Genomic DNA, 11,783 nt, shown 5'->3' on the forward strand with positions numbered 1-11,783 from the left:
ACAAGTCAGGGTCCCCGCCCACCCCATTTGCTGCCCTACCCGGTTGCGTAACTGCGCGGAGCATGCGCAGTTATGGCACCGGCATCAGCCGGTGTGACTCACGGGCTTAGGCTTGTAACGCGCATCTCTAAATATCCGGAAGTGCGTCCCAGACACTTAAATCCCTTTGTCCCGGCAGCCGGAAGTGGCCAGGAGTAATTAGTTGGCGTTTCACGGCAGATGTTGATTCCAATCTGCACCAATTAGACAACTTGTCTTGAATCTGGAGAAGCTAGACAGTGCTTTGTCTGGAGATGTTGGAAAACATAAAGGCTAAGCCGAACCCACCGAATTTCAGGAAATTAAGACTCAGCTGGCAGCTATTACCTGTGAAGGTCACAGGGTGGCAGAAATGGGTTTAGAGGGACTTCACTGGAGGTCCAGTGGTTGAGACTCCGCGCTTCCACTGCAGGGGGCATGATTGGATCCCTTATCTGGAACTAAGATCCCACATGCCCCACAGCAGGGCCAAAAAAATAGGTTTTGAATCCTGTTCCCAAGCAAATGCTTTCCCACGTCATTGACCTGTCACCTGTCACTTGTAAATCCAGGATGGCACATTTATCTTTTCCTTTTCCTGACCCTAAAGGTACGTTGTTTTTTTTTATGGTTACATTTTCCACTCTTACCTCCCAGAGCGGTATTCATTTACTGGTGAGTGTTTTGAAATGTCCTCTTGAAAGCAACTTGGCAATGTGTGTAAAAATACTGATTCTTCCTATCCTGTAATTCAATTGCTAAGAAACTATTCTGTGGGAATAAACCTACAGAGGGAGTTATTCCTGACGGAATTATTTTTTTAGTATGATAGTAAATGCAGAAGCAGTCTGAAAACCAATAGGAGATCCACTCAGTGGAACTGTTACTTTGTACACATCCTCTGTCTCCTTATATTAAGACCGTCAATGCCCTCTGTTAGGAGGTAGTGAAAACAGGAGGGAAGGGGGCAGGGCACAACCTTTGAAAGAATGACATAGCCTGAGAAAAGGACATAAATTGATTAGACTCAAACGGGTCCACGATGTCAGACAAGTCACCTTTGACTAGCCCTTGAGCCTCAATCAACACCCAGAGGTACTATGACAGTTCCAAGGTAAACCATCAAAGATCAAAAGGTGGGCAGTGGCCCAATCCCTGGAAACCCCCACCCATTTCCCGAAATAGTTGGAATAATACTCCCACTCATTAGCCTGTGAAATTACCCAACCCATAAAAGCGAACCACACACTCTGAGGCTGCTGCACTCACCCTCTGAGATGGCCCACGCTCTTCTGTGGAGTGTGTTTCTTTCTGAAGAATCCACCTCTTACCTATCACTTGGTCTCTCACTGAATTTTTTCTACGATGAGACATCAGAAACCTGAGCTTTGTTAGGTGTTGAAACCAGATCTGTGATCTCAGTCGGAAGACTGTGGATTTTGGCTGGTTTAGAGTCCCAAAGGGCTTCCCTGGTGGTTCAGACAGTAAAAAATCTGCCTGCAATTCAGGAGACCTAGGTTCGGTCCCTGGGTTGGGAAGATCCCCTGGAGGAGGGCATGGCAACCCACTCCAGTATTCTTGTCTGGAGAATCCCCATGGACAGAAAAGCCTGGCCAGCTAGTTGAAAAGAGTCGGACATGACTGAGCAACTAAGCATGGAGTCCCAAAATGGGTTTTGGCTGTTCAAGTCCCAGCCACATGGGTTCAAGTCCCAAGTAGGGTTTTGGCTGGGTTTGAGTCCCATTCTGAGGTAAATGATTTCAGCAGCTTCCCATTCAATTAATTCATGGTCATTATTAAAAGCAATATTTATTTAGATTATTTGTTTACTCTCTGCCTCTACCTCTAGAATGTAAGCTCCATTAAGATAAGGGGCCTTGCCTTCTGGCCCATTTGTATGCCCCAGCACCTGGCAGTGCCAACACCTAAGTGGGCATTCAATAAATATATTAAATAGATTTTCTTTTTGGCAGCACCAGGTAAATAGTTCCCTAATATATAATAATAATAATAGTTCCTTATTCTATTATTATTTTATAGTTCTGGGATCTTAGTTCCCTGACCAAGGATTGAACCTTGGGCACTCAGCATGAAAGCATAGAGTTGTAACCACTGGACAACCTTGGAATTCTGTATGTTTTTCAACCATACAAAATTACAAAGAGACTAATAACGTGGATAATGCTTCTTTAGAAACAAATGCCAAGAGGTAAGTATAAAAAGCAAAACAAATATCAAGAAGAAATACATAAGAAATTTATATCTTTAGTATAGAGGTCTTCTTGAGCAAGATGCAAAACCATTTTTAAACACTTTATATATTTTACTAAAAAAACAAAATTTTTTTTTTTAGCCACAACTTGTGGGATCTCAGACCCCTGACCAGGGATTGAACCTAGGCCATGGCAATGAAAGCCCAGAATCCTGACCACTAGCCACCAGTTCACTTCAGCCTCTCAGTCATGTCCGACTCTTTGCAACCCCATGGACTGCAGCACGCCAGGCTTCCCTGTCCATCACCAACTCCTGGAGCTTACTCAAACTCATGTCCATCGACTCAGTGATGCTATCCAACCATCTCATCCTCTGTTGTTCCCTTCTCTTCCTGCCTTCAATCTTTGCCAACATCAGCTTACTCAAACTCATGTCCGTCGACTCAGTGATGCTATCCAACCACCTCATCCTCTGTTGTCCCCTTCTCTTCCCGCCTTCAATCTTTGCCAACATCAAGATCTTTTCCAGTGAGTCAGTTCTTCACATCAGGTTGCCAAAGTATTGGAGTTTCAGCTTCAGCATCAGTCCTTCCAATGAATATTCAGGACTGATTTCCTTTAGGATGGACTGGTTGGATCTCCTTGCAGTCCAAGGGGCTCTCAAGAGTCTTCTCCAACACCACAGTTCAAAAGCATCAATTCTTCGGTGCTCAGCTTTCTTTATAGTCCAACTTTCACATCCATACATGGCTACTGGAAAAACCATAACTTTGACTAGATGGACCTTTGTTGGTCAAGTAATGTCTCTGCTTTTTAATATGCTGTCTTGGTTGGTCACAGCTTTTCTTCCAAGGAACAAGCGTCTTTTAATTTCATGGCTGCAGTCACCATCTGCAGTGATTTTGGAGCCCAAGAAAATAAAGTCTGTCACTGTTTCCATTGTTTCCCCACCTATTTGCCATGAAGTGATGGGACAAGATGCCATGATCTTAGCTTTCTGAATGTAGAGTTTTAAGCCAACTTTTTCAGTCTTCTCTTTCACTTTCATCAAGAGGCTCTTTAGTTCTTCACTTTCTTCCATAAGGGTGGTGTCATCTGCATATCTGAGGTTATTGATATTTCTCCTGGCAATCTTGATTCCAGCTTGTGCTTCATCCAGCCTGGTATTTCCCATGATGTACTCTGCATATAAGTTAAATAAGCAGGGTGACAATATACAGCCTTGACGTACTCCTTTCCCAATTTGGAACCAGTCTGTTGTTCCATGTCCAGTTCTAACTATTGCTTCTTGACTTGCATACGAATTTCTCAGGAGGCAGGTCAGGTAGTCTGGTATTCCCATCTCTTTCAGAATTTTCCACAGTTTGTTGTGATCCACACAGTCAAAGGCTTTGGTGTACTCAATAAAGCAAAAGTAGATACTTTTTTGATGATCCTGCAGATGTTCGCAATTTGATCTCTGGTGCCTCTGCCTTTTCTAAATCCAGCTTGAACATCTGGAAGTTCAAGGTTCACGTACTGCTGAAGCCTGGCTTACAGAATTTTGAACATTACTTTGCTAGCATATGAGATGAGTGCAATTGTGCGGTAGCTTGAGCATTCTTTGGCATTGCCTTTCTTTGGATTGGAATGAAAACTGACCTTTTCCAGTCCTGTGGCCACTGCTGAGTTTTCCAGATTTGCTGTCATATTGATGCAGCACTTTCACAGCATCATCTTTTAAGATTTGAAATAGCTCAACTGGAATTCCATCACCTCCACTAGCTTTGTTCATAGTGATGCTTCCTAAGGCCCACTTGACTTCACATTCCAGGATGTCTGGCTCTAGGTAAGTGATCACATCATCGTGGTTTCTGGGCCATGAAGATGTTTTTTGTATAGTTCTTCTGTGTATTCTTGTCACTTCTTCTTAATGTCTTCTGCTTCTGTTAGGTCCATACCATTTCTGTCCTGTATTGTGCTCATCTTTGCATGAAATGTTCCCTTGAAGAGATCCCTTAAAGAGATCTCTAGTCTTTCCCTTTCTATTGTTTTCCTCTATTTCTTTGCATTGATCGGTATCTCTCCTTGCTATTCTTTGGAACTCTGCATTCAAATGGATATATCTTTCCTTTTCTCCTTTGCCTTTAGCTTCTCTTCTTTTCTCAGCTATTTGTACAGCCTAGTCAGATAACTATTCGCCCTTTTTGCATTTCTTTTTCTTAGGGATGGTCTTAATCACTACCTCCTATACAATGTCACAAACCTCCGTCCATAGTTCAGGCACTCTATCAGATCTAATCCCTTGAATCTATTTGTCACTTCCACTGTATAATTGTAAGGGATTTGATTTAGGTCATACCTGAATGGTCTAGTGGCTTTCCCTACTTTCTTCAATTCACCTATCACATACTATATACAAAATTAATTATAGCTTACATTAAAGCTTTAAATTTAGTAAGAACTATGAAAGTACAGGCTGTATATTGTCACCCTGCTTATTTAACTTATATGCAGAGTACATCATGAGAAATGCTGGACTGGAAGAAGCACAAGCTGGAATCAAGATTGCTGGAAGAAATATCAATAACCTCAGATATGCAGATGACACCACCCTTGTGGCAGAAAGTGAAGAGGAACTCAAAAGCCTCTTGATGAAAGTGAAAGTGGAGAGTGAAAAAGTTGGCTTACAGCTCAACATTCAGAAAATGAAGATCATGGCATCCGGTCCCATCGTTTCATGGGAAATAGATGGGGAAACAGTGGAAACAGTGTCAGAATTTATTTTTTTGGGCTCCAAAATCACTGCAGATGGTGATTGCAGCCATGAAATTAAAAGACGCTTACTCCTTGGAAGGAAAGTTATGACCAACCTAGATAGCATATTCAAAAGCAGAGACATTACTTTGCCAACAAAGGTTCGTCTAGTCAAGGCTATGGTTTTTCCTGTGGTCATGTATGGATGTGAGAGTTGGACTGTGAGGAAGGCTGAGTGCCGAAGAATTGATGCTTTTGAACTGTGGTGTTGGAGAAGACTCTTGAGAGTCCCTTGGACTGCAAGGAGATCCAACCAGTCCATTCTGAAGGAGATCAGCCCTGGGATTTCTTTGGAAGGAATGATGCTAAAGCTGAAACTCCAGTACTTTGGCCACCTCATGCAAAGAGTTGACTCATTGGAAAAGAGTCTGATGCTGGGAGGGATTGGGGGTAGGAGGAAAGGGGATGACAGAGGATGAGATGGCTGGATGGCATCACTGACTCGATGGACGTGGGTCTGGGTGAACTCCAGGAGTTGGTGATGGACAGGGAGGCCTGGCGTGCTGCGATTCATGGGGTCGCAAAGAGTCGGACACGACTGAGCGACTGAACTGAACTGATGAAAGTACAGAAAGATAAAATAGAAAAAATGTTTTTATTATCCTGAGCAAAAAGACCTTTCTTAGTATAACCTATAAGAAAGCCTCTGATTTTACCCCTGTCAAAACTTAAAACAGAATTTAGCACTTTGAGTGATAGTCGCTCGGTCATGTCTGATTCTTTGCAACTCCATGGACTGTAGCCTGCCAGGCTCCTCTGTCCATGGAATTATTCAGCAAGAATACTGAGTGGCTTGCCATTTCCTTCTCTAGGATTTAGTACTTTATCACACACCCAAAGGAAAATCCACTCCACAAAACAATAATGAACAATGTAGACATTATTGAATTGTTTGAAGAGAAATAGAGAGACAGTAAATTATTTTAGACATTATTGTTCCTCCCTCTCATTGTGAGCACCTCCCTTTTTCTTCCCTCTCCTAATCTCTGGAGCAAACACAATCCTTTTCCACATTTAATCTTGACTCATAGGCCTTGGAGGTCTAGCCTCTGTGCAGGCATTCCAAATATTTATCTAATAAAAGTTGAAGAGCTTTTTTGAGAATCTAAAGCTAATATTGGAATAAGGAAGAAACTGAAGTTTTTATTATAAAGAAATGTGGGCATAATTTAAGTTTGCAATTTGCTAAATATTCACAAACTCAACAGGGGAGTCTCTAAGAGACAAAATAGTACCAACACCCAGAAAACCCCATATTACTTTCCAAGTCACTATTCACCCTCCCAAAGAGACATTGGAAAAGCCTCTTAAGCAAAACTCAAAGCCAGTTTCACATTTCTCTATCAAACCATGACAAAGGAATTGGGGACTTCTCTGAAAGTCCAGTGGTTAAGAATCTGCCTGCAAGTGCAGGGGCACAGGCTCTATCTCTGCTCCAGGAAGATCCCACATGCCACAGAGCAACTAAGCCTCCTCACCACAACTACTGATTCTGTTCTCTAGAGCCACAACTACTGAGCCCACGAACTTTAACTATTGAAGCCCAAGCACCCTAGAACCTGTGCTCCTCAACAAGAGAAGTCACCAAAATAAGACCGAGCAGCACAACTAAAGAGTAGCCCCTGCTCAATGCAACTAGAGAGAGCCTACACAGAGCCATAAGTAAATAAACAAAATATTGGTAAAAGTAACTTTACACCTTAAGGAGCTAGAAAAAGGAGCAAATTAAAACAATAGCTAGCAGTAGGAAAGGAATAATAAGGAATAAAACGGAGACTAATACAATACAGAATGGAAAAACAATAGAGAAAAATCAATAAAACCAAGAGCTTGTTTTCTAAAAGAAAAAAAACTAACAATTCACAAATATTTAGCTAAAGTAAGATACGAAGCAAGAAAAATCAAAGTATTAAAATCAGAAAATGAATCATTACAGAACAAAGCTCGTGTGCCCAACTCACAGTGAGGTCTAATAAACTGAAACACTGGAGCCTGGAACAGAGAAAGGTTTATTGAAGTAGGACATTTTTACAGATTTTACAGAAACAGAAAGGATTATAAGAGAATACGATGGCTTTTCATGAAGATGGCACCTAAAGCAGGGAAGGAAGTCCCTGCCCCTACCCAAACTGAAGCCAAAGCAAAGCGTTTGAAGACCAAGAAAGCAGTGCTGAAAAGGATCCACAGTCACAGAAAAAAGATCCGAAAGTCACCCACCTTCCAACAACCCAAAACACTGTGGCTCAGAAGGCAGTCCAAATATGCTCAGAAGAGTACCCCTAGGAGAAACAAGCTTGACTACTATGTCACCATCAAATTCCCCCTCACCACCGAGTCAGCCAGGAATGAAATAGAAGACAACATACTGGTATCCTCTGTGGATGTCAAGGCTGACAAGCCCCAGATCAGACCGGCTGTGAAGAAGTTCTATGACACTAACACGGCAGCCAAGGTAAACACCCTGATTGGGCCTGATGGGGAAAAGTAGACATCTGATCAACTGGCTCCTGACTATGATACTTTGGCTATTGCCAACACAGTTGGGCGGAGAAGGCAATGGCACCCCACTCCAGTACTCTTGCCTGGAAAATCCCATGGACAGAGGAGCCTGGTAGGCTGCAGTCCATGGGGTCTCGAAGAGTCAGACACGACTGTGCGACTTCACTTTCACTTTTCACTTTCATGCATTGGAGAGGGAAATGGCAACCCACTCCAGTGTTCTTGCCTGGAGAATCCCAGGGACGGGGGAGCCTGGTGGGCTGCCGTCTATGGGGTCGCACAGAGTTGGACACGACTGAATCGACTTAGCAGCAGTAGCAGCAGCAACACAGTTGGGATCATCTAAATTGAGTCCAGCTGGCTAACTTTTCATGTAAAAGTTTTCACTAAAAAGAAAAAGAGAGAGCCAGAAGATACTATAAATAATTCTCTTCAGGGAGAAGAACTGGGTGGCAGGGGAACAGTGAGATTTTACTTTTTAAATTTTGCCCTGTATGCATGAATAATTAACCAATAACAACAATAAACATATGAACCCAAGAACAGATAAAAATAATTTATTAAAGTGTAAATTATTTTTACTGTATTTTCTAAAGTATTTGCAATAGGTTTATGTTATTGTCATATTGTCAATTTGAAATAAAAACAAAAAAGATTTTCTAGGTGTTTGTAGTGATAGTGTGCATACAATTTTTATTGTGTATCTTTAATATCAGGTCTTACCTCTTCTTTGACTAAAGGACTTTTGGTGAAAACAGCATCTTCTTGGCTGTGAGCGGGAACAGGAACCCCTAAGTTTTGCATTCTCAGATGAGGGAACTGAACTGGGAATGGTAACAGTTTAGAAACAGAAAAAGAGTAGTTTCTCAGGAAGCCAAAGAAGGAGGATGTTATCCTAAAAATAGGTTGGAATGCAGTGGCTGGACTCAGGCATTTAGAACTCATTTTTAAGTCCGAGTGTTCAGGCAGCTGTCAGACAAGGCAGGCTAGAAGCCAGTGAAAAACAGCTGGTAAAGCTGGAAAGAAGTAGCAGGCTATGCATGTGGGGTAGGCAGGGTTGGCACCTTCATATACTGACACAGCAATGAGTTCTGTCCCCAAACTGAGTGGGAAAAGGCCTGGGCTCCAGTCAAGAGCAACCAGCCAGGTCCAACTCTGGATTGACATCACTCTTGTGCCAAAAGAATGCAGGGAGCTCAGACTGCCTTTTCATTTGGGCTGGGTGGAGAGAGTGTTGGCAATAGTCCAGATGGTTCAAGGCTTTGAGGCTTGGCCCTCTGGCCCGTTTCTCTTAGTTCTGCTATTTGCCCAGGCCAGTAAAGAACCCTGGTCTCTACAGAGTCAAGATTATCTGAACAAATCAGAATAGAATAACTTTTAAAATAAGAACTTTTTTTTTGGCTACGCTGGGTCTTCATTGCCACACACGGGCTGTCTCAAGTTTCGGCAAGCAGGGGCTACTCTTCCTTGTGGTGCATGGGCTTCTCATTGTGGCGGCTTCCGTTGCTGCAGAGCACAGGCTCTAGGGCTTCGGTAGTTGTGGTGCACAGGCTTAGTTGCCCTGTGGCACGTGGGGTCTTCCCAGACCAGGGATTGAATCCATGTCCCCAGCATTGGCAGGAAGATTCTTAACCACTAGACCACCAGGGAGGTCCCTAAAAATGAACCTTTTTTTTTTTTAATGTTTTTTCCATGGGCCATGTCATCAATTATCATTATATTATAATAGCAAACTTGTATAGATTTTTTAAATTTTATATTGCCTCCCCAGTTGGAATGTAAGCTTCATGAGGACAGGGGATTTTTCTGTTTCATTCACCGCTGTCTTCTCAAAGCTCAGAAGGATGCCTGGCACAAAATGTTGCTCAGCAGATTTTAGTTTAGTTACAAAAAAAAAAAAAAAAAAAAATCACTGCCAAAAAATTGTTAGAAAAAGTTCAAATAGTAAAGTTCAAAAAGTGAAAATTAAGAGTCATTGTCCATACCTCTAATTCTACCCACCCCCTACATAACCATTAAAACATTTTTGTGTGTACAATATTAATCCTAGAACAATCTGTCTTTTTATTATATCCTAAGCAGAGCACAATGCCTGGCATAGAAGAAAGCACTTGATAAAACTAGTTGAAAGAGTGGTAAGCAGTCTTGGAGTTGGGGTGGAGTGGCTAAAAAAAGGGTCGGCTGCTACAGGCTCTTTCCTCAGCAAGTTAGGATGAGTTCCTTGAGTTAAGTATTCATCTATATATCACACATATCTCAGGAAGAGTGCCTAAACAGGACCAATTATTATTTTTTTGCTTGTCTTTGAATTAATTTTTATTGGAGTATAGTTGCCCTACAGTGTTGTGTTAGTTCCTACCGTACAGCAAAGTGAATCGGCTATACAAATACTTACGTCTCCTCTTTTTGGATTCCCCTCCCATTTAGTTCACCACAGAGCACTGGATAGAGTCCCCTGTACTATATAATAGGTCCTCCTTGTTGTTGTTGAGTTGCTCAGTCGTGTCAGACTCTGCAGCACCATGGACTGCAGCGCACCAGGCTTCCCTGTCCTTCACTATCTCCCAGAGCTTGCTCAAACTCATGTCCATTGAGTCAGTGATGCCATCCAACCATCTCATCCTCTCTCAACCTCTTCTCCTCTACCCTCAATCTTTCCCAGCATCAGGGTCTTTTCCTGTGAAGCAGCTCTTCACATCAGGTGGCCAAAGTATTGGAGTTTCAGCTTCAGCATCAGTCCTTCCAATGAATATTCAGGACTGATTTCCTTTAAGATTGACTGATTTGATCTCCTTGCAGTCCAAGGGACTCTCAAGAGTCTTCTCCAGCACCACAGCTCAAAAGCATCAATTCTCATTAGTTATTTATTTTATACATAGTATTAGTAGTGTATATATATGTCAATCCCAATCTCCCCGTTCATCCCACCCCAAGGAACGATTATTTATTAAGCACTGTCTCCATGACCCAAGCATAAAATGAGGAGAAAGGTTTGATTCCCTGGCCTGCTGCACTACGTCTGGCTTCCTTGAATAAGACTCCTTGCCCTGTTAAACTGGCTCAGTACCTTTCTACCTGAGCATGCTGGCTCCAGGCAGAACTCCCATCCCAAGGGGCTCTCCAAGCCTTTTGGCTGCTGGCAAGATGGAATGAGAGGACTCTTCCACAGGCCAACAGACACGGACACCCATGCTCATGCCCAGCACATCTGGATGGAAAGTTGCCCAGTTAGGACCTCTGAGAGACAGACATCTGTCAGCATTTCTTTGTGAGGGTGTCTCAGGGGATTTGTCTGAGTGCCAGCTTTTCTATGGAAAAGGCAGTCAGAGCCAGAAAAAGCCAGCCATTCAGTCACACTGAAAATACAATGTTGAAGCACTCAGCTGGAATGTGGCGATTTACAGCTGTCATACCACACTCTCTAAATGAAATCACATTTTGTGCCAGACTTCCAAAGACATAATCACATGAAAACTATTTTTATTGCCTTGATGCATGGTTACAAGTAGTTTACCACAAACGTAAGAAAATCTACTATGGGATCGCTGTTGAAAAACAAATACAGGGAGCAAAGTGGTGTTTTCTATTTCACTTTGGGAAACATTTAGTTATAAATAGAGTGATGCACTAAGCACAGAAGAGTGACTTAGGGTGGATTCCTTGCTGGTCAGTAACTTTATTGAGTCAGTGAAACTAAATTTCCTAGAATTCACCTTAATGATAGATAGAAGATCTTCTTAGTAGGTCTTTTAGGTTCCAATTCAGCTTCATTTTCTTCTTGACTTCTGCTTATTTCCTTACCAGATCTTTCACCTTCTAAAAGTTAAGTAAAATATTCCAGTCTTACACTACACTTAGCACTGGATTCTCATGGGAAGGGCAGGGGTGAGAGGCGGGTGTTGGAGAGAGCGCCTGCATTCTTAGTAACCAAAACATTAAAAGTTGCCACATATGGGACTTCCCCGGCATTCCAGTGGCTAAGACTCTGCTTTCCAATACACTTTCACTTTCCAGTGCAGGGGGTATGAGTTCCATTCCTGGTCGGGGAATTAAGGTCCCACATGCCTTGGGGTGAAGCCAAAGACAAAAAAAGTTGCCACACATTTCCTCAAGCCCCTGCATCAGCTTGTTTTTTGGTTTGAGAGGAGACTCTTTTCCAAGTCCTTGAGTGGCTGCCTCCTCATCATTTCAGTCAAAGGTCAGTCCCTGCTGACTATCCTATTTAATATTACCCTCCTCCCATGACTCTGTCTCATG

General features: G+C 42.5%; 1 protein-coding gene across 1 annotated transcript; it reads left to right on the forward strand.

Annotated features, from left to right (window-relative positions):
- The first annotated feature begins 5,515 nt into the window (after nt 1–5,515).
- On the forward strand, nt 5,516–7,681 carry LOC102399091 (60S ribosomal protein L23a-like). The gene has a single exon (XM_044929003.2). The coding sequence runs from the start codon at nt 7,108–7,110 to the stop codon at nt 7,513–7,515; it is 408 nt and encodes a 135-aa protein (XP_044784938.1). The 5' UTR covers nt 5,516–7,107; the 3' UTR covers nt 7,516–7,681.
- Nucleotides 7,682–11,783: the final 4,102 nt, after the last annotated feature.

Source organism: Bubalus bubalis, chromosome 16, assembly GCF_019923935.1.
Source record: "Bubalus bubalis isolate 160015118507 breed Murrah chromosome 16, NDDB_SH_1, whole genome shotgun sequence".
Lineage (NCBI taxonomy): Eukaryota > Metazoa > Chordata > Mammalia > Artiodactyla > Bovidae > Bubalus > Bubalus bubalis.